Raw genomic sequence first — 23544 nt, forward strand, 5'->3', positions numbered from 1 at the left:
TAAGCATTTAGTTAGTTCTAACATTACCATTTCAGAAATGTCGTAATATTAATACTGACAAATACAGTTTTTTCGCAAGAAGGGACGTTGCCTCACTTGGCTTTCTGTGTGCACAGGGAAGTGGGACACGAACAAAATTCCCGGTGAAAAGCCAGGAGAGGGTGAGCTCTAATCCAGACGCTGCACACGTGTCGCCCGCCCCGCCCCATCCCCATTGTACAGGGTCCGCCAAAGCTCGCGAGAGTTCTCTTGCCTTCCACGTCTGCCACGTTCCAAAGGACCAGGACAGACTGGAAAGTCGAAAGCTGCTGGCTCTCACAGGCCGCAGCGTCGCGCCAGAGCAGCCCTAAGCCTGCAGCGGGGCGGGGAAACGCGGCACGGTTCCGCCCCCTCATAGAGGCCCTTGTGACTGGCTGTATATCCCGTCACTCAGCCTTCTGTGGGCGGGGAGGGGTGGGGCTCGCCGGACGGGGGCGTGGCCTCAGGGCGGGTGAGCGGCGCGCTCTCGCGCCGGGAGGGCAGTCACCAGCTCCGAGCAGGCGAGGACCGAGCGCGCGCCGGAGGCACGCGGGCGAAAAGTCCTCGGAGGCGCTGCGGGCGGTGCCGAGACACCCGTGCAGCTTCAGGAGCTGCGGCCCTCACCCGCTGCAGCGCCCGCGCCCCCCACGCCCGGAGGGAGCCCCCCACCCTTGCCTGCTCCAGCGGTGCGCGCGATGGCCCCGCGCAAGAATGCCAAGGGCGGCGGCGGCAACAGCAGCAGCAGCAGCTCTGGCAGTCCGACCGGCTGCACCAGCGGCGGCAGCAGCAGCCCCGGGGCCCGGAGAGGTCAGAGGCGCTCCAGAGCCGGGGTCCGGGTGGCCCGGAGGATGGGGCTCCGTTGGGGGTGGGGGGCGTGAGCGCTGCGAGTCCACCTCCCCAGATGCCGCCGAGCGCCTCCTCCATCCTCCTCCGGGTACGGGGCGGAGGCCGTGCTCGGTGGGCCTGGCGGGTGGGCTGGAGGGGCCGGGCAGAGCAGGGAGCCCCTTCCCGGCCGCTCCCTCACCTGCAGTGCGCAGCCGAGATGGAGGTTGTGTCGATCCACTCCTTCTTGGCTCGCTGTGGAATTGATGATAGGCGTAAGAGAAACAGTTTACCTTGGCCGTGCATATTTTGGAGAGTTTGGAAATGAGCCAAAGTCAGAAAATAAGTTCTTGCCAAACCAGCAGCTTTTAAGTGCAGCCCAAAGCAGAATAAGGCTGCTGGGATGTGTGTGTGGGGCGGGGGAGAGGGGAGTGATTTGAATATTCTTGAAGATTATTTTAAATATTTTTGCCTTTATGTAGCTTTCTTATCGTGCGTTGTAGTTGCCTTTAAATATAACAGAATACCATAAGTACTGGGCAAGCTTCTCTATTTTTTTCCCTTTGTCTTCTCTCTAAAAAAAAAAAAGATATTCACCTTTCTCCTTCTGTGCTTATCCAGCAAAGAGAGAGAGAACAGATGTTGTAAATCTGTTTCATCTCATATTTCAGTGGTTCTCGTTTCTTTTATACCTCCTTTGACTCATATTTAGAATATTAAAACTGCAATCCACATGTGTATTGAATCTGAGCTATAAACTTTCCCTTTTAAAATGATTCTAGATTCTTTGTTTCCTGAGGTCTGCAAGGAATGTTATTTACTTGTATCAAAAGAGTAAATCAGAAGACTATAGTCATCCTTTAAAGAGCTTTTGTTTAAATAGCACTTACCACTCTCTGAAATTATTTGTTTTCATGTGTATTGCCTTCATGTCTCACACATTCCCTCTGGTTGATTCCTTTTCCCAACTCTTTGAGTCTGGCCATTAATAGATGCTCAATAAAAAATTATTTGATGAGTGAATGAATCTGGCCATTAATAGATGCTCAATAAAAAATTATTTGATGAGTGAATGAATTTAAATAGTTAAATTTAAATGATGAAAATAGTGCAGTTGAAATCATTGAATAAATTTACACTCTGAGAACTAATATTTTGTATTGTAGAGAAAAAAGATAGTTTGAATTCCACAGAAAACATATTAATTCACCTTTGACATAAGTAAACTTTGTATTCCTTTGTCACTTGACCTTAATGCCAGTCAGTTGACTTAAACAGGCAGAAGGGTAGATGAAGGGCGGGCTCTGGCTACACTTTTTAAAATATCTAAATGAGAAGAACTCATGCAACTTCAGCTCGAAGTAGAGAAAGCTGATGAATGACACTTTAATGTTGTTTTCAAAAGTTTTTTAGCCATTTACAAGCAAAGCACATCATCTTTGTTCCACTTTGCCTTTTGCAATTCTGGGTAGAGAGGTTTGACTATATCTGAAGCAGTTGTTTTATTAAATGCCCTGTTGTTGGTGAGAATTAGCATCGACTTTGCCTTTTGCAATTCTGGGTAGAGAGGTTTGACTATATCTGAAGCAGTTGTTTTATTAAATGCCCTGTTGTTGGTGAGAATTAGCATCGACAGTGTGTATTGATTGTATCCCCATCCCCAGTGGTTCAAGATCTGAATCAGTTTTAACAGGTAGGTGATACATTTAGGAAATGTTAGGACCAAAATGAACACATTCGAACTTTGATATTCCAGCATTTTAGAGCAAGTTCTATCCTATTTGAGGATCTACAGCCTTTTAAGCATTTTACACATTGATCCTGTAATTGTTGTGAAACAGACATAGTATATAAAAGAGAATGTGGAAATGAGAGAGGTACCTGTATTACCAGCAAAATATCCACAGACAGTTGACATTGGAGTCTCGCTTGTTACATAACGAGCATTCTTTTTCCGCAGCTATTTTTTTTTTTTTTTCAGTCAGTGATGAGTTCTGACTGTGTGCCACGTGGAAGGCACAGGAGATGAAAGGAGGTTTCTTTCTGTTGTAAGCAGTTGCATTGCAGTGGAACGTGTGATCCGATACCGGAAAGATGGAGCCACTTCTATTTGTTTGCTGTATCTGTCTGTCATTGATGTGTACACATTGATGCCCAAGTCAATACCACATGCTGGGGAAATCACAGAAACTGGAATCTTGGCTGCGGCCTTACCACGAGGCCTGGAAAGATTGTCTGAATCCTTAAAGGTTATATACTTCTTAGAAACCCATCTGATTATTGGATGATCCAAGACTAAAACCAGGTTTTCTCTTATTCATTTGACCATTGTACTGGATTTTTGTTGTGCTGTGGCTAAGTTGTGTCTGACTCTTTGCGACCCCATGGACTGCAGCACACCAGGCCTTGCTGCCCCTCACCATCTCCTGGATTTTAGGTTCTCTAATTTGTAAGATTTTATGGGAATCTTGGAGTCGAAGTTGATTATCTTTTCTTTCTAGCTCTCTATGGCATATTACACCTGTTTTTTTTTTTTTTAAAGAAAAATATGCTTCCTATGGTATCACCAGTTAACTTTTGACTACAGTTGTATTTGAAACAGCATGTTTGAAAATCTTAGTTTGAGAAGAAGTACATGGGCTCAGCTAATGTTTTTTGAGTTGTTTTACATTGAGATTCTGAAGGACATGATGACACTAGTCACATTAAACGTTATTATTTCTAACATTTGTATGTGAAAGTAGAGTGGAAGAGGACCCAGTCCTTTGAAACATTCATTTTAGGGAAAATGTGATTATCTGGACTTTTGTTGATCTTGGTGGTCATTTTTTTCAAACGTGGTGTTTTGAAACTGAAACTTGGAGGTTTATATCAAAGTTAGATTTTTAAAGCAGGTGTCTGCTTTTTATTTAAGCCTTCAGCTTAAATTGAAAACTGATAAAATGCTTAGCTTTTTGCAGAGCTCAAGTTTGCCTTTTCCAGTTTTATTCTTTAAAATATGAAAGAAACGAGTAAATTGAACATATTACCTTTGTGTGTGTTTGTGCTCAGTCATGTCTGACTCTTTGCGGCCCTGTAGACCATGGCCTGGCAGGTTCCTCTGTCCATGGAATTTTCCAGGCAAGAATACTGGAGTGGGTTGCCATTTCCTACTCCAGGGATCTTCCCAAACAAGGGATCAAACCCATGATTCCCCTGAGCCTCCTGCATTGCAGGCAGATTATTTACCACTGCACCTCCTGGGAAGTATTTACCTTTACTGCTAAGTCGCTTCAGTCGTGTCCGACTCTGTGCGACCCCATAGATGGCAGCCCACCAGGCTCCCCCGTCCCTGGGATTCTCCAGGCAAGAACACTGGAGTGGGTTGCCATTTCCTTCTCCAGTGCATGAAAGTGAAAAGTGAAAGTGAAGTCGCTCAGTTGTGTCCGACTCTCAGCGACCCCATGGACTGCAGCCTACCAGGCTCCTCCGTCCATGGGATCTTCCAGGCAAGAGTACTGGAGTGGGGTGCCATTGCCTTCTCCATTTACCTTTAACTCACACATAAGAAAAACTGACTTGCTTGACCAACTGAGGCCAAGGGAAACCTCTTTCAGATTTATTGATTTGAAGATCTTTGATCAACAGGGATCATGATGTGCTTTTATACTTATTTTGTAGTTACAGACCCTGGTATATATAATGCTTTTGTTTAGAGTTTCCCTTTGCAATGTCATTCAGTCTTTCCCTGTAGCTTCTAACTTGCTAGGGGATGTAAACATCTATTTCCTTTGTCTAATAGTGTTGTGCCACCACATCACACTTCACCAGTAGGTGTCACTGTAGAACACTTTTTCCTCTTTCAAGTTTCAGCTGTATCATCTACTTGTTTTTTAAATTTAAGAGCCCTGTACATACTCAGAGGGCTTCTCTGGTGGTTCAGAGGGTAAAGCGTCTGCCTGCAATGCGGGAGACAGGGGTTCGATCCCTGGGTCGGGAAGATCCCCTGGAGAAGGAAATGAACCATTGATGGACAACTAATTTAAAATGCTCAGCCACTGCTATTTAATTCTGTCACAGTCTCTAACAGCAGGTTTTGAAATTTAGTAGTAATAGTCAGGCCCTAGCAGTCTTATTTCAGAGAAGGCAATGGCACCCCACTCCAGTACTCTTGCCTGGAAAATCCCATGGACAGCAGAGCCTGGTAGGCTGCAGTCCATGGGGTCTCTAAGAGTCGGACACAACTGAGCGACTTCCCTTTCACTTTTCACTTTCACGCATTGGAGAAGGAAATGGCAACCCACTCCAGTGTTCTTGCCTGGAGAATCCCAGGGACGGGGGAGTCTGGTGGGTTTCCGTCTATGGGGTCGCACAGAGTCAGACACGACTGGAGTGACTTAGCAGCAGCGGCAGCAGTCTTATTTAGGCTGATTGTATTTAGAATTAAATGCATTGATGAACTATCTGTAAAATTATACATTTGAAGATGTTTGATTTTGATGCATGTTAATCATTTAGAATTTTTTTCTTCCTTATTGCTTTCAATATATCTTAGACTGCTTAGTAATTAACAGACACAATACATTTCTGTTTGCCCTCTGACTCCATTGAACGAGGAGGCCTTGGTGAAATTCTTTTCCTTTAATCATTTTGTGCCAGTTAATCGTTTGTGAGTCAGTCTAGAATGAAAAGATAGGAAGGCCATAATTCTTCCACCAGAGGAACTGTGTGCTGTTTTGTGTTCATTTGAACAGCAGTTTCAACTGGCCAGATTGTATGAAAAATGAGTGTTAGTCGCTCAGTTGTGTCCGACTCTGAGGCCCCATGGTGGGTCTCCTCTGTCCCTGGAATTCTCCAGGCAAGAACACTGGCGTGGGTAGTCATTCCCTTGTCCAGGGGATCTTCCCAACCCAGGGATCGAACTCTCGGCTCCTATGTTGGCAGGTGGATTCTTTACTGTCTAAGCCACAGGGCAGCTCAGATTGTATGGAACCAAGTGCTAAAAAGTATTGGGAGGGAATTCTTGAACACATAATTATTATTTTTCAACATAGTTACCTTTTTTAAAAAGTCTTTATTGAATTTGTTATAGTATTGTTTCTTTTCTTTCTTGTCTTTTTAAAAAATGTTTTAGTTTTTTGGCCACAAGGCACGTGGGATGTTATCTCCCCGACCAGGGATCAAACCTGCAACCCCTCTACTGGAAGTGAAGTCTTAACCACTGGACCGCTAGGGAAGTCCTTTGCACACAATTTTTAAATGACCAAACATTAACCTGGGTTTCGGAAGTAAAAGGAGAGATCTATACTTTAGCTTTACTTTAAAATCATGTGTCTCAGAGAGATTACTAGACAATGAGAGATTCTCATTTTCATCTGATTGGCAACAGAGTAGCTTGGATTAAGAATCATGTGAGCTTTCCACTCTATTTTTAGTTACTATTGAAAATTTAACCTCTGAGTTCTTTGGTCCCAGTAGAATATCTGCCCCGCCCCCCACCCCACCCCTCACCCCCCGCCCATTTTTTTTTTTTATTCTCCAGAAGGACATTGTAGTTTGGGAAAATCTGATGACCTGGATTCATAGCCATTTAAGAACTGTGTAGCAGGTCACTCAAAATTTTTAAACCTGGTCTCTAATGGAAAGAATTATTAGGGTTGTGACAGCCCTAAAATCAATTCTATATGCCTTTCTGTTGCTCAGGTTTTTCATCAAAGTACCCGTAATGGTAAAGGTGCCTATGAAACTTTGGAGAATATATAAGGCTGTAGAACTAAGCAGGCTATTGCATGCTTGAAACATTTTTTATGATTTAGGAAATGAATTTTTGTCATACAGGGTAGCATCTGTTTGAGTCAAGTGGATGTCCTAGAAGTCATGTTCATAGCGGGTTCTGAGTACCCTTTGACACATTTCTGGCTGCCTCTGGGGTGCACGTCAGCCTTCAAGTTTAGGATTTACCCTCAGATCCCTTCTGGAGCTGCACTGTTTTCTCTTACTAGAGCTCAGATCTATTTCAGTCTTTTGATGTTACTCCAGCATACTGCTTTAATATTCTGAAAATACACAAGTTAGTTCGTGTCTGGGGGTATTTCTGCATCTCCTGTGTGGTTTCATTTCATTCTGTCCTAAGATAAACAGAACATTTTAAAATTAGCTTCCCTTTAATAAATTCTGTATGTACAGAGAACCCATCTACGGTTTACCCAGATCCCTGGGAAAGCCTCAGCCATCTGTTGGGAGAGGTGGGGGTGCTCAGGCTCCTCCTGTGCTCCAGTATCCACTGCTCAAGCATCTGTGCAGCTCTGAATATAAATCTTGGTGGATACGTGTCTGGTGTTTAGTCCTGCAGATCTGGCCGTTTCTACTAGAGGACCAGAGATTAGGATGTTCATTTCTTCCTTCTCCTCATCTCTACGTGCCACTGTAGAGGCCTTGTTCTGAAGTCCATTGCTTTAGCGGTTTCTTCTGCTAGCGCTAGGAGCCAAGGTAGTATTTCCTCATTAGTCATTATTGTTTTTTAATGAGAGTGCTTCAGGCATTTGCTCTGCATTTAACATTTGCTTTTCAAGGGTATGTCTTGGTTACCTTTGGCTGATGTGGATATCTTTTAAGGGCAGATCACTGAGTCTAACTTAGTTCTGATCAGGTTGATGACGCCTGAGGACAAATTTGCTGTAGATAACCTATTAGAATCAAAGGAAATTTGTTTTAAAAAATAATTTTTTAAAATTTTGTGTTGGGGTATAGTCAATTGGGGTTTCCCAGGTGGCGATAGTGGTTAAGAACCTGCCTGGCAATGCAGGTAGATGTAAGAGATGCGAGTTTGATCCCTGGGTCAGGAAGATCCCCTGGAGGAGGGCGTGGTGACCCACTCCAGTATTCTTGCCTGGAGAACCCCACAGACACTGGAGCCTGGTGGGCCGCAGTTCATAGAGTTGCATAGAGTTGGACACAACTGAAGTGACTTAGCACGCACACATAGCTGATTAACAAACAATATTGTGGTAGTTTTCAGGTGAACAGGAAAGGATTCAGCCCTGCATACGCAGCTATCTTTTCTCCCTCATGCTCCCCTTCCCTCCAGGCCACCACATAACACTGGGCAGAGTTCCCTGTGCTATACAGGAGGTCCTTGTTGGTTATCCATTTTAAATACAGCAGTGTGCACATGTCCATCCCAAACTCCCTAACTATCCCTTCCCCCCATCCTTTCCCCTGGGAACCATAAGTTCCTTTAGACTCAGAGGAAATGTTGAGGCTACTTGGTGAGTAAGTCTTTAGAAAAGATACTTACACAAGATCTTCTGAAGGCTTGGGGCTGGTCTCTGGCCCCCTTGGAAATCCAGGTGTCTCGCCTGGTCGATCTGGCTGTAGCGTGGCCTTCCTCATCTGCCATGGATGCTCTCCATGCTCTTAACGCGGATAGGGCCTGGGGGTGGTGGTGGGGGGTGTTTAGTTAGTGCAGAGTGGAAACGACTGTTGCTGTGCTTGGAAAGATGCCAGCCTTTCTTTCCTGCATGTGTTCCTACAGATTTAACCCCGTGACTCATTCTGCATGGGAGCCAGCAAGCATCAGTCTTAATTTTGAGTGAGAAAATATGACTGGAGAAAATAATGTTGTTGCGTCACCAGTACTATATAACTGTTATTTCTCATAGCTTGTCTAGGTTTGACAGCCTTTGCTGTCATGACCTAGTGCAGACTCAGGGCTGTTTTGTTCTCTCCTGTCTCTCACTTTGGTTCTTGTTTATTATATTGCTATTGTACAGTTTCTCACGCTGTCTTTCACACTCTGTTTTTAATTCAGTTTTCCTGAATTGGTCTACTGGAAAGTCTGTTTGGTCTAGATTCACAGGTAAATTTTATTTAGAGTTAATTTTTTTCCCCTTACATGAAAATAAAAATCTGTGTTGTGTTTATTGAAAGAATACCTGCATTTAACTTTTCCATTTTTTGAGTCAAATCAATTTGAATAAGATGCTTGTCAGTTACTGAATTTTATATTTACAAATTATTTCACGCATTTTGCTTTTTGATGGAGAGCCATCTCTCTTTTAGAATGTAAATATTTCTATGTGTTGCTCTTTAAAACTATTTGTAATATTATATATTAAGATGTTTACATAGATACAAATAATGCAGTGACTTACATGTAGCCACCATACAGATGAGAAAGTAAAATATTACCAAATTCTTGGTTTCTCCTCTCCTGTGTTATCCCTTTACAATCTTAAACATTTTGTGATAATCATTGTCATACATCGCTTTATAATATATATTATATAATATATAGCTTCCCTCGTGGCTCAGTCAGTGAAGAATCTGCCTGCAATGTAGGAGACCCAGGTTCAGTCCCTGGGTTGGAAAGATTCCCTGGAGAAGGAAATGGCAACCCACTCCAGTATCCTTGCCTGGAAAATCCCATGGACAGAGGAGCCTGGTGGGTTACAGTCCTTGGGGTTGCAGAGTCAGGCAAGACTGAGTGACTACCATATAATATAGATAGTAATATATTAGATAACATAATGTTATGCTGCAAATATGATATATATAGTGTAATAGTCATATATAACTTAATATAATATTCTGTTGCATATTGTATACTATATATCCATTTGTATAAAATATATTATTAAATTTTATATTTATGAAAATTGCTCAGGAAATATATCTATATCCCTATGTATAGAAATATGTGTGTATGTATAGATACATATACATTTGTTTGTTGTTGCTGTTGTTTAGTTACTAAATCGTTTCCAACTGTTTTGTGACCCCATGGACTATAGCCCACCAGGCTTCTCTGTCCATGGGATTTTCCAGACAAGAATATGGATCAGATCAGATCAGATCAGTCGCTCAGTCGTGTCCGACTCTTTGTGACCCCATGAACCGCAGCATGCCAGGCCTCCCTGTCCATCACCAACTCCCGGAGTTCACTCAGACTCAACGTCCATCGAGTCAATGTTGCCATCCAGCCATCTCATCCTCTGTCGTCCCCTTCTCCTCCTGCCCCCAATCCCTCCCAGCATCAGGGTCTTTTCCAATGAGTCAACTCTTCGCATGAGGTGGCCAAAGTACTGGAGTTTCAGCTTTAGCATCAGTCCTTCCAAAGAAATCCCAGGGCTGATCTCCTTCAGAATGGACTGGTTGGATCTCCTTGCAGTCCAAGGGACTCTCAAGAGTCTTCTCCAACACCACAGTTCAAAAGCATCAATTGTTCGGCGCTCAGTCTTCTTCACAGTCCAACTCTCACATCCATACATGGCCACAGGAAAAACCATAGCCTTGACTAGACGAACCTTTGTTGGCAAAGTAATGTCTCTGCTTTTGAATATGCTATCTAGGTTGGTCATAACTTTCCTTCCAAGGAGTAAGCGTCTTTTAATTTCATGGCTGCAGTCACCGTCTGTAGTGATTTTGGAGCCCAGAAAAATAAAGTCTGACACTGTTTCCACTGTTTCCCCATCTATTTCCCATGAAGTGATGGGACAGGATGCCATGATCTTTGTTTTCTGAATGTTGAGCTTTAAGCCAACTTTTTCACTCTCCACTTTCACTTTCATCAAGAGGCTTTTGAGTTCCTCTTCACTTTCTGCCATAAGGGTAGTGTCATCTGCATAACTGAGGTTATTGATATTTCTCCCGGCAATCTTGATTCCAGCTGTTAGAATATGGAAGTGGGTTGCAATTTTCTCCTCCAGGGGATCTTCCCAACCCAGGGATCGACCCCACATCTTCTGCGTTGCAGGTGGATTCTTTTACCACTGAGCCACCAGGGAAGCCCGTACGTTTGTTTAGTGCATGTCAAAAGTTTTATAAATAGGCTCATACTTGTCAACTATTGGACACTATTTGCTTAAGACTCTACCAAACTGGCTCTATGTTTTCATATATATAGTTCTTCACTATATGAATGTGCTTTTTCTTTAGCCATCCTGGAGTCCAGGACCACTTTGTTTGTTTTCATTGCTTTCTTTCAAACACTGCTGCCCTGAACCCTCTTGGAGTTGTCTATTACCTTGTATATGTCTAAGTCCTTTCCTAGAGCATAATTTAGGATTGGAATTGTTGGGTCATAGCAAATACACATATTAAACTTCACCAAGTATCACCTTTTTTTCCCCAACCTCAAAGTGCTTGTATCACTTTACACTCCCACCCACCATGAAAACAGCTACCTGTGTGCAGCAACCACATTACCAACACTTGGTAACCTTTAATATTGCAAGTTTAGTAAGTTTAGTGCATGTGAAGTAGTGTTTGTGTTTTAAACTTGTATTTTTCTCATCACCAATGAGGTTACTAGTGAGAATAGCTATTCGAGTTTCCTTTCCTGTGAATTTTTTTTAATATATATACATATATATATATAACCTATTTGTCTAGGTTTTTAAATTCTATATAATTTACATTTTTGATTTGTTGAATTTCTTTATCTTGAACCTTTTGATTGTGTGATAAAGGGCTTCTCCCAGTCTATGATTATTCATGTTGTCATTTTCTGTAGTATAATTTGTTGAATAGAATTTTTAGATTTTTGATCCATTGATAATAGCATTTTTCTATTTTCTTCTTTATGGTTTGTGCTTTATTTAGGACATCTTTTCCAACAGAGATCATAAAACATTTTCTTTTTTTCTATAAACTACTGAATTTTGCCTTTTACATTTAGATGTCTAAACGATGGGGTGTGCTTTTTATTGTATATATTGTTGGGTAGGGATCTGATATTTTTAAAGATGAATAATGAAAATGTCCTGCACCATTAGTTGAAGTGTCTTCTTTCTACACTAATCTGCTGTATCACCTATTGTGTCTAGATACCTGTGACTGTTTTATTCCTGGTATATGGAATTAGGCAGGTCCTTCTATCCTGTCTTTTTCATCATTGTCCTCACTGTTTGGGGACCTTTCTTTGCCTGTGTCTTTTTAGAATCTGCACATCAAGTTAAGTTTCATGAAGAATATTTCAGGATTTTGACTGGGATTGTATTTAATTTATAGAACAGTTTGGGACAAATATGTGTGTGTGTGTTTAGTCACTAAGTCATGTCTGACTCTTTGCAACCCCATGGACTGCTGCATGCCAGGCTTCCCTGTCTTTCACTATCTCCTGGAGTTTGCACAAATTGGGACAAGAGCACACATATAATAATGAGTATTTCTGTACATAAACATGGTGCAACTTCCTATATATTTGTCTTACAGTGACTTTTTATAATTTTATCCCAAAGTGGTATGCCTCTTTGATTAGATTTAGCCTAAGTGCTTTACTGTTGTTGTTGTTCAGTTGCTCAGTCACACCCAACTCTTTGTGACTCCATAGCCTGTAGCCCGCCAGGCTCCTCTGCTTATGGGATTTTCCAGGCAAGAATACTGGACTTGTTTGCCATGTCCTCCTCCAGGGGATCTTCCTAACCCAGGGATCAAACCCGTGTCTCCTGCATTGCAGGTGATCTCTTGCATCACAGGCATATCTATACTTCTGAGCCACTAGGGGAGCCCTTAGATGACTCATCAGTCAGTACAGTTCAGTTCAGTCGCTCAGTCGTGTCCTACTCTTTGCGACCCCATGAATTGCAGCACGCCAGGCTTCCCTGTCCATCACCAACTCTCGGAGTTCACTCAAACTCACGTCCATCCAGTCAATGATGCCATCCAGCCATCTCATCCTCTGTCGTCCCCTTCTCCTGCTCCCAACCCCTCACAGCATCAGAGTCTTTTCCAATGAGTCAACTCTTCGCATGAGGTGGCCAAAGGACTGGAGTTTCAGCTTTAACATCATTCCTTCCAAAGAAATCCCAGGGCTGATCTCCTTCAGAACGGACTGGTTGGATCTCCTTGCAGTCCAAGGGACTCTCAAGAGTCTTCTCCAACACCACAGTTCAAAAGCATCAATTCTTCGGCGCTCAGCTTTCTTCACAGTCCAACTCTCACATCCATACATGACCACTGGAAAAACCATAGCCTTGACTAGATGGACCTTTGTTGGCAAAGTAATGTCTCTGCTTTTGAATATGCTGTCTAGGTTGGTCATAACTTTCCTTCCAAGGAGTAATGAGTTAGATGACTCATAACTGGTCCTATTTCATCCTTCAGGCATTGTCATCTTCATAAAGTGTAAGTTCGATCATGTCGCTTATTTGAAAACCTTGCCTAGTCTTCCTGGTCCTCAAGGTGTAGTTTAGATTCCTTAGCACCATCTAGCAGGTTCCTCATGATCTTGCCCCTCTTACGATCTCTACTGCTGCTGCTAAGTCACTTCAGTCATGTCCGACTCTGTGCGACCCCATAGACGGCAGCCCACCAAGCCCCACCGTCCCTGGGATTCTCCAGCCAAGAACACTGGAGTGGGTTGCCATTTCCTTTTCAAATGCAGGAAAGGGAAAAGTGAAAGTGAAGTTGCTCAGTCATGTCCGACTCTTCAAGACCGCATGGACTGCAGCCCACCAGGCTCCTCCATCCATGGGATTTTCCAGGCAAGAGTACAGGAGTGGGGTGCCATTGCCTTCTCCGCTTACCCTCTCTAGCCAATCTTAAACTGCTCTCTTTATATTAATTCACCCACGTCAGGTCACTCTCTGAGGTCTCTGCATTTGTCCTTGCTGTTTCTTCTGTGACAGCCCCACACTTGCTCTTTCCCTGTGTGGCTCCTGTGTGTCTGTTAAGATGCAGGTACCCCATCAGTTCTACCTTCCTGTTGATCATCTTTCCGGTGGGTTTTGCAACCCTCCTCCCCCCACCCCCAGCATGAGCGTCTGTAGCGCCCTCTGCAGGTACTGTCTTAGCATCCTCATTGATCCACGGGTTCCTCTATGCTGTGCAATGCTAAGTCACTTCAGTTGTGTCTGACTCTGTGCGACCCCATAGACGGCAGCCCACCAGGCTCCCCCGTCCCTGGGATTCTCCAGGCAAGAACACTGGAGCGGGTTGCCATTTCCTTCTCCAATGCATGAAAGTGAAAAGTGAAAGTGAAGTCGCTCAGTTGTGTCCGACTCTTAGCGACCCCATGGATTGCAGCTTAACAGGCTCCTCCATCCATGGGATTTTCCAAGCAAGAGTCCTGGAGTGGGGTGCCATTGCCTTCTAGCAGATGAGAAAAGTGTGACAACACAGTATTAGACTGCACTGGACCCGAGGACTAGCTCTGCCACTCGTTTTTGACCTTTTAGTAAGTCAACAAACCTCTCTCAGCATCTTGAAATATTTCTTCATCTCTCAAATGGAGATAACTCACACTTATGCAAACTGATGCATAGTAAGCGTTTCTTAACAACTGCAGTTGTGGTACATGGTGATGGTGATACCCCCTTGAACAGAACAGATGTTTAGTTTTGTACTGTGATCATCTGCTGTCTTTCGTTCTTGCTTGATCATAAAGGCAAAAACTTTATGATCTGTGTTAGGAACAGACACCAGACGCAGAGCCCCGTAAACAGTTAGGAATTGATTTCATTAAGAAAGATGTGGTGTGCTCGTACCAGCTGTGGTAGGATCAGTGGTTCAGGAAGTCCTCAGAGCACATGACTTCTCGGTGTCGGTGTCTGTCATCCTGAGGTTGGCTCCTCTGGGACTCAAGATGGCAGCTGGCAGCCTTGGGGTTTCTTGCTTCCCTGTTCACACTCGGCTGGAGAAGGAGCCTTTTTCTCTTTTGCATAGAACAGGGCTCCTTGGCTCCACACTGCCTGTCTCACCACCGGTGGTTGGTAATGGGTTACCCGGATTGTTCTGATCAGAGGTCGGCATGGTGATCACATGATCTCCCTGGAAACAACTATCATTTTCTTTTTTTTTTCCCTAATTTTTTAAATTGGAGGATAACTACTTTATAGTGTCATGTTGGTTTCTGCTGTACAACAGTGTGAGTCAGTCGCTAACATTTTTTTTTATGTTACTACATTTTTCTCTTGATTTCTTTTCAACTGATTTAAAAAGCCAAAACCATTCTTAGGCCCTGGTTCATACAAAAACGGGAGGTGGGTCGAAGCTCACTCACCCTGGTCAAGAGTACTTGCTAGAGCTGGGAGAATTACTCCTAGGGTTTGGTGTAGGTAAACACCATGTTCCATTTTCTTTTCATCTCCAGTACTTAAATGATGGTCTGTGCATAGTAGGCACTCAGTAAATATGGTGTGAACAAATTTACAGGGAAAGTCTTACTTCCCTCTCACAGATCAAAAGGGTGCTGATGGTGTAAGCTGTGTTTTTTGTGTTTCTTCCGCACTGCCTTGAATGTAAAAGGTGCTCCAGAATTATGTGTTACGTGCATGGATTTTTTTTTTTTTTTAACATTTATGTTATGGGCCATAAGACAGACTGAAAAATCCTCTTGATGTTTATAAATGTTGGAGTTAAAGAAATAAAAATTATTAAGATGTGGAGAATTATTTAAAATGAGCAAGTCCTTTCTGGTAGTTTCGACATACAAGTACTTAGGCCAGTAGGAAGCATTCGTATTTCATTCATTCTGATTAGGAGGAACGTTTGGGCAGAAGCAGGCATTTATTTGTTCTGCAGCATTTTGATTTTCCCTCACTTTAGCCTTAAATGTGACTCATTGATAGGCTAAAATTATGTGAATACTGAAATACTGCTAAATTTTTGTTCCCTTTAGTTTTTGGTTTTGGCTTTTAAAATTCATTTGTAAGAGTTATGGAGATTTCCTTCTTAAGACTAAAGTTTGACAATCCTGATTAAAAAATATAGAAACCTATAAGTAAAAGTGAAAGTTGCTCAGTCGAGTCTGGCTCTTGGCGACCCCATGGACTATACAGTCCATGGAATTCTCCAGGCCAAAATACAGGAGTGGATAGCCTTTTCCTTCTCCAGGGAATCTTCCCAACCTAGGGATTGAACCTAGGTCTCCCACATTGTAGGCGGATTCTTTACTAGCTGAGCCACAAGGGAATCCCAGTGCTATTAATAACATTTATAAAGAGGATTGTACTTCAAAGTGCTGTATCTTTAAAATTCAAGAGAATGGTTCTTCCCAAGTGATTGTCTTATATCCACATTGTCCCGTATACTCCTTTAGCCTAATGTTGTTGTTGTTTAGTCACTGAGTTATATCCGACTCTTTGTATTCCCAATGGACTAGAGCCCACCCATCTTCTCTGTCCATAGAATTTCCCAGGCAAGAATACTGGAGTGGGTAGCCATTTCCTCCTCTAGGGGATCTTCTCGACCCTAGGTTTGAACCTGCATCTCCTGCATTGATCATCCATCCTAAATACCCTAATATTAGTACTCACCAAAATGAACTTTTATTTTATTTCTGTTTTACTCCTCCACTGGACTGTAAGCAAAGTGGCTTCTCTGTTCATTGTACAGCAGGGATTTCAAGAGTTATTAGTCAAAGGAATGAATATTCAGGTGCATGGAGAAAATGGTGAAAACCTTTTAAAAAGTTACCGTCCTGTGATTCTGATAACTTTGTGTCTTAAAATCTTTATTAGATTATAGAGCTGAAAGCACCTTGTTCTGCTGATCTGAATTATTTGTTGAGCTGAATTTGTTTAATCTGAGTTATTTATTTGAAATGTTCTATTTAGGGCAAGACTTTTATCCAAGATGGTATTACAGACATTTAGCCAGTCCTGGGAAGATACTGTACCCTGTCAGGACAGCACCTGTTAAATATACCTGTGCTTTCTGCCCAAACATTAGCTTCTCAGTAACTGGCATAAAGCTTTGCAACTTCAGCCTTTTTAGCTGGTCAGATTTTGTTGGGTCATACTCCTAGGAACCTTTGGCAGCAGACTAGCTGGCTTTTTCTGGAACACAGCCAAGAGACCAGTGCTTGCGACTGTTTATGCAGTGGAACCTGAGTGCAGGCTGGTGAGCCGGGTGCCTGGTGAATTTTATTCCAGGTGACCTCAGCCGGGTGCGTGGGGGCCAGTCTGTCTGGTGAAGGTGGAGCTGAGGGAGGTGTTGGATATGGAAGTTAGGGCAAAATGAGTCAGTGAGAGTTGAGTTAGGGGACACCTGAGCATGTGGTGACATTGACTGTCACTTTGGTTTTTGAACTGGGGCAGGATAGGGAGGAAAGGGACAGACTTGGAGTATGAGGTTGAGGCAGCTGAGTGGATGAAGCCCGTGGGGTCCTGGCTGGACCTGTCCTGGTCATTCCTGTCCCTCACCCAGAAGCAGCCTGTGGTCTGGTTTTGTTTTCAGAATGCCGCTGCTACTGCTGCTAAGTCGCTTCAGTCATGCCGGACTCTTTGCTACCCAGTAGACTCCAACCTGCCAGACCTCTCTGTCCATGGGATTCTCCAGGCAAGAATACTGGAGTGGGTTGCATGCCCTCCTTCGGGGAATCTTCCTGACCCAGGGATTGAACCTGCATTTCATGTCTCCTGCATTGGCAGACAGGTTCTTTACCACTAGTGCCACCTGGGAGTGTGTTAGATTTGTTTTACCATCTGTTGTTGTTCACTCGCTCAGTCATGTCTGACTCTGTGATCCCATGGATTACAGCACACTATGCTCCCCTGTCCTTCACCGTCTCCTGGAGCTTGCCTAAACTTGTGTCCATTGAATCAGTGATGCCATCCAACCTGCCTTCTCATCCTCTATCATCCCCTTCTCCTCCTGCCCTTAATCTTTCCCAGCTCAGGGTCTTTTCCAATGAGTCGGCTCTTCATATCAGGTGGCCAAAGTATTGGAGCTTCAGCATCAGTCCTTACAGTAAATATTCAGGGTTGATTTCTTTAAGAATTGACTGGTTTGATCTCCTTGCTGTCCAAGGGACTCTTTAAGAGTCTGTTCCAGCACCACAGTTTGAAAGCATCAGTTCAGTTTTTACCATCTAGATGGCATGAAAACATTTATATTTACATTGTTGTGTGTGTGTGTGTGAATCATCCAGTGAAGTTCATGGAGTTTACTCTGTCCAGGTGCTGTGCTCTGCAAGGAGCAGATATAGCAGTCAGAACAGATTTAACATCAGCCCCTGGCAAGGTCACTGTCCTTTGGGCCGCAGAGCAGTAAATACTTGTTGGATGGATGAAGTGTGCGTGTGGTCAGGGAGTAGGGAAAGGAAGACTAAAATACGAACTAGCTGAGGCTTTTCAGGACTCTCAAAACCGCAGTCCGAGCTAACATTTTCTGGGCAGTTATACTCTGGGGAGTCCTGCAAATTAGAAGAGGTGACAGGGAAACTCAAGGGACCAATGGCCTGTTTTTATTAAAGGAAAGAAAAGTAGATTCAGGCCAGCTCTAAACTGATGTCTCATGACAATCCCAGGCAAATTCTAGAATTAAAAATCATTTTTCAGTGGATAGAGAAGAAAGCCGTGGACAGTGGGAGACACTGCAGGTATACAGGTTCAACGTCTCATTGTGCATTTTGATGAGTTTTGTAGACAAGTGGTCAGGATACAATCTCGTTATTTTTCCTGACTCCACCAAGGGTTTAACACCATCTCTGAGAATCACCGTATGTCTCAGATGGCAAAGCATCGCTCCTGTGATAGAGTGTGGGTCACAACTGGCGACTGCACTGCGTTTGTTTGCACATTACCGATTTCATGGGTCGATGTCAATTTCAAGAGCACAGAGGGGAGGGCAGTTAGTCCTGGAAGGGAAAGGGACATTATAGGGACAGCCTGGCTTGGAGGGTGGACAGAGTTGCACACTTTTGCAGAGTCAGCTCATTGTTGAGGATAAGCTGGGACAGGCTTGAAGCAGTAGGTGTATTTTCGAGAAGGCCTAATGTTTTGTTTTGTTTGGGTTGGGTTTTTTTAATTGCTTGTGGTCTCAGAGGGTGCTGCCTGCTTGATGGGTCTGATTAGGAATCTCCTTGTGTGTTAGTGTAATTGGGGACCAGAGTGAGGGAGGGGACCGTCCCACTCTGCATAGGTTGGGTTGCATCCAGAATTTGAGGGAGTACCTATTCAGTGGGGGAGTGGTGGAGATGACTGGTGGGAGGAAGTGCCTTTCGGGTGAGATCTTGGGGTGAGTGTGGGGTAGGAGCGAGAACCCAGGGGATGCTGGCTCAGATGGAGCCGCCCCCCCCTCCACCCCCCATTCAGGAGGTGGCAGAGTAGTTAGGCTTATAATCCCAGATGAATCAGAGGTGAAACCCAGGGCACTCAGTGGAAATGGCCAGTGAGCAGGTGGAGATCTGTTGGTAGAACCTGCATGAAGGAGACGTGGAGTGGGGAGCATTCTCCCTTTGGTTTCTCCTAAATCGGAGGCCAGACATGGAATTGGTGTTCTTTCCATTACTGTTGGGTTTAGGACTTGATCCTTGACTTCACTTATTCTTTCATTCATTCCTTCCTTCCATTTATTTTTAAATCAATTCAATTTTGTTTTTATTTTTATATTTATCTAACCTTTTGTTTTGAAACTTTCAAACCTATTTGACAGCAAAAAGTTCAGACCATTGAAAGGCTTGTATGCTCTTCACCTGGACTTGCCAACTGTTGCCGGTTGGCCACGTTTGCTCTCTTTGTGTATTGATCTTCCTTCCCTTCTCATCTCTCTGTCTCTCTCTCTCAAAGAGGGACCTCTTTGAAGGTAACATCATGACAGTTTAATTGGCTTAACTGCTTCCTACCCTGAGCCCTCCTAAGGACATGGTGAAAGTGAAAGTGTTAGTGACTCAGCCGAGTGACCCCATGGACGGTAGCCCACAGGCTCCTCTGTCCATGGGATTCTCCAGGCAAGAATACTGGAGTGGGTAGCCATTCCCTTCTCCAGGAGATCTTCCTGACCCAGGGATCAAACCTGTGTCTCCTGCATTACAGGCAGATCGGCAGGTTCTTTACCGTCTGAGTCATCAGAAAGGCAGCACTGATGCAGTATTACCTAAATGCACTTTCTAATCAGATTTCTTTGAGGGTCTCCAGAAGCATCCTTAAAACTTGAAGTTTTAAAATTTTTCAATTTTTTTTACTTATCCAGAACCCAATCATGAATTAACCTGGGAGGAGACTTTTCACATTCTTAACCCTTATCTGGAATACCTTATCTGGAATATCTGATTCTTCAGGACTAGAAATGGGCCTGGAAATCTGGATTTTCCCAACTTTTTAGTGTGAAAAAATTCAGACCTTCAAGATAGTTATAAGAAAAGTTTGTTTAGGTTCACTAGTTGTTTTGATGGCTTTGCATTTTCTATAGGTCACTCTAGATACATACACACCATTTTTGCCTTTGAACTGTTTAATTAAATCATGATACGTTATTCCTGAATTTTTCAGCACGTTTCCTCTAAAAACAAGGATATGTGCCTATGTAATCACAATATAATTATCACACTCAGAAAGTTTAACACTACTTACAGCACTGTTAACTGATTTAAGTCTATATTCAAACCTTCCTAGTTTATTGCAATAGTATCCTTCAAACAGCCCACTCCACCTTTGAATTGTTGATGTCTTTTTTATTTAAAAGATTTAAAAGATTAAGATAGATTTTATTCCACAAAGTCTCATGGGTAAACTACATGCCTTTCCCCTAAAATATGTTGCTTTTTGTGATATTCTGTAGCACTTAGGAGGTGGATAAGGTGAAAAATCACAGTAAAGAGAAGCTGATTTCTTCCTTCACAACAGATGGGTAATTTAAATGTGGAGTCATGAGCAGTTTGGGGAAAACACGTAGATAAAAACACAAGTACACTAGTTTTTGAAAGAAGAGGTCAGTCTTGGCAGGGCTGTTGGGTGGTAGAGGAATTAGATTTAATCCATCCTGTCAAATTTAAGGGAAAAACAACTAGCTTGGAAACTTTCTGTGACTCATTGGAGCTAATGAAAATATTCCTTAAAATGATCAAAGTGCTCTTGCTTTACCTCTGTGATGTCTGTGGCTAGCAGACATTTAATTGACATTCCCGAACTTTGATTTCTGGACTGTCCTTCTCACGGGCACAGACTTTGAGCCGGTAACGTGGCTTCTGTGAATGTTTGTGTTACACACACAGTGCTTGTGTAAAAGTGCTGAAATCAGTCACATTTCAGAACGTAAGGCATGGAAACCCTGTCAAGGTTTAAGTAACATTTTCCGATTTCGTAATATATTTAAAATACCTAGAAAATTAATTCATTAACTTTATTAATGTATTAACGAGTTAAGACATCAGAATGGGAAACTTTTACCCATTAAAAGATGCTTTAAGATAAGGAATAGGTCAATCACAGCCTGGGAGAAAATTTTGTAACACATGTTGTCTGTTAAAGGGCCATTATCCAGGCAATACAAACATGTCCTACAGTTCAACTTAGGAAAACATTTTAAAAAATAGGCAAATGTTTAGAAGATTTGAGTAGACAGTTCACAGAAGAGAAATAAATAGCTAGTGAGCACAGGAGAAAAGTGCTGGAACATTGGCCCTCGGGGGAATGCAAATTAAACCAACAGATACCACTGCATACTCATCAGAGTGGCTAAAATTAAAAAAGACTGACCACAGCAAATGTTGACAACATCTTAGAACAAAAGAACTGTTACACATTTTTCGTGTGTATATAACATGGTGGAACCACTGGAGTAAAAGATCTGGCAGTTTCTTGCCGTAGTGAGTGTGCCTGAGCCCTGTGACCCAGCAATTCCACTCCTAGGTATTTATTTCCCAGGAGAAGCGCAAGCTTTTATTTCTAATATGGAGGCAATGTTCTTGCACAAGAATATTCCCAGCAGCTCTATTTGTAACACTCAAGGCCTGCCAACAGTTCAGACTTCTACCAGTAGGAGAATACTCTGGTATACTCAGGTGAATTTGTCCAGCGGAATACTTCCCAGCAACAGGGAGCCATGCAGCACCCCTGCCTATAACAGACATGGCCCCTCAGAATGTAAAGCTCAGGGAGACAGGCCTCACAGCAGCAAGCATATACCAGGTACGCCATTTTTAATGACATTTCAAGAACAGGCAACACTAACCTCCAGTGGAAAAAAAAAGCGAAACAATGGGGCTGTCCCTGGGCTTGGGGTTGCTGTGGAATTTGGCTGGTAAGGGTGTCCGTGTTCTGTGTCTTGATAAGAGATTTGGGTTACATGGTGTATATTTTTGTGAAAACTCAGGGAGTGTACGCTTTAAATTAGGGCATTTCATTTTATGTAAATTGTATGTGAAATGATAAATATTGGACTGTGGTTTATGATGTAGAAGCTGAAATACTTGGGGCAGTGTGCTCGTGTCTACAGGTTTAATTTGAAATGTGTTAGACATGTAAAATGGATCCATGAATGAATATTGAGGAATGAATAGACATAACGTAAGCAAGATAATAAAATGTTAATCATCGCAACTGAGTGATACGCATATGAATATTCTACATAAAATTCTTTCAGCTTTGTTGTGTGTTGGGAAATTTTTGTAATAAAATACTTTTCAAATATTCATGTATTGTTTGTTCGAATCCTATGAAATAGCCATTTTTGTGGGCCCCAAATAGTCAAATCCTGGCAGCTTTTTGTGTGTCGGCCTAACATGCAGCCACGTTTATAGCTGCTCTCTTTAGTAGGCTTTGTCTGGCTGGGTGTTACCATGAAGCTTCATTTTCCTCCAGTCACTGTGGTTAGTTGGACTAATCTCTGGGTAACAGAGGCTCTTGACCATCTCTGGGGTGGATTCCTTAGCACCCCAGTCACTCTGCGTTTCTGGAAGTCTGTCTGCTTTAAGTATGACCTCATTTTCAGTGCAGAATTTCTCCTCTCCTGTTGGCAGGAAGGCAGAAGGGCCTGCAGTGGGAGAAGTGATGTTTGCATTCTCTCCGTGTGGTCTGCTTTGGGGCAGTGTCCTTCTTGTCTCTTCCAGGCTCTAGTTTGTTGGGAGTGCTGGGGATGGGAGACGGAGAGAGGGGAAGAGAGGGAAAGCCATCTTCTTTCGTCTCATTGGTCCCTGTCAGTCTCTTGCTGGTTGATAAGACCAACTGTCCATGGTTGACAATAGGTGAAGGTGAAAGTGGCTCAGTCCTGTTTTGACTCGTTGAGACCCCATGGACTATACAGTGACAGGCAGCCAAACACTTCCCCTGTGAGTTCTTTGGAAGGTCTGGTGGGACCTTCTAGCCCTCTGGGACATCCACTCCTGGCAGAGCCCCCTACCCTCTCTTGCTCCTTCGAATCCCTTGCTTGGCCGTCAGCCTTTTTGAGTGAGATGCTGGCGTGATGGTATATACCCTGGTTCTCTCTTCCTGCCCTCCTCAGGCGAAGGAAGCTAGGACACCTTGCAGGAAGCGGAAGGAGGCGGGGGTGGTGTGTGGGGTAGGGGAGTGCACACTGCTGGGTAATTGCTGCCTTTTCTCTGTAGCTGCCCTTCCTGCTTTTCTGTGTTTCTGCTCAGGTTGGCTGAGGGTGGGCCAGTCCCCAGGACTGCTGTTACTTCAGACCAGCTGGCCACTAGAAGGCCAGCCTAGGAGGTCCCCACAGCCACTCTCAGGCTTGATAGTTTGTGGGAATAACTCAGAACTGGGTAACTTTCCTCTTTTGTGCTCTGTTCACCATTGCAATTGAATTGCAGTGGAAGGCTGCAGATTAGAACTAGCCAAAGGACGAGACTCAAGGCAAAGTGGGAAGGTTCTGAACACAAAGCTCCCATTTTCCTCAAGGACGTCAGTTTCCAGTATATGTAGAGTATTGCCAATGAGAGGAGCTCATCCGAGCCTTTGGTACCCAGAGTTTTTACTGGGCCTTCATCACTTACTGGGCTTCCCTGGTACTCAGGGGTAAAGAATCTGCCTGCCAACATAGGAGACGTGGGTTCGATCC

At 43.4% G+C, this 23544-nt stretch overlaps 1 protein-coding gene across 2 annotated transcripts in view; it reads left to right on the forward strand.

Moving 5' to 3' along the window:
- The first annotated feature begins 520 nt into the window (after positions 1 to 520).
- Positions 521 to 23544, forward strand: part of ASPH (aspartate beta-hydroxylase) — a 204228-nt gene continuing 181204 nt past the window's right edge. For both annotated transcript variants that reach the window (XM_086336862.1, XM_086336871.1), the window contains exon 1: positions 521 to 825. In XM_086336862.1, coding sequence (XP_086192988.1) covers positions 714 to 825 — 112 coding nt within the window. In that variant the 5' untranslated portion in view covers positions 521 to 713. The remainder of the gene's footprint in view (positions 826 to 23544) is intronic.

Source organism: Bos grunniens, chromosome 14 (genome assembly GCF_055505025.1).
Source record: "Bos grunniens cultivar Pamir isolate PY7600 chromosome 14, Bosgru_T2T1.0, whole genome shotgun sequence".
NCBI classification, from domain to species: domain Eukaryota; kingdom Metazoa; phylum Chordata; class Mammalia; order Artiodactyla; family Bovidae; genus Bos; species Bos grunniens.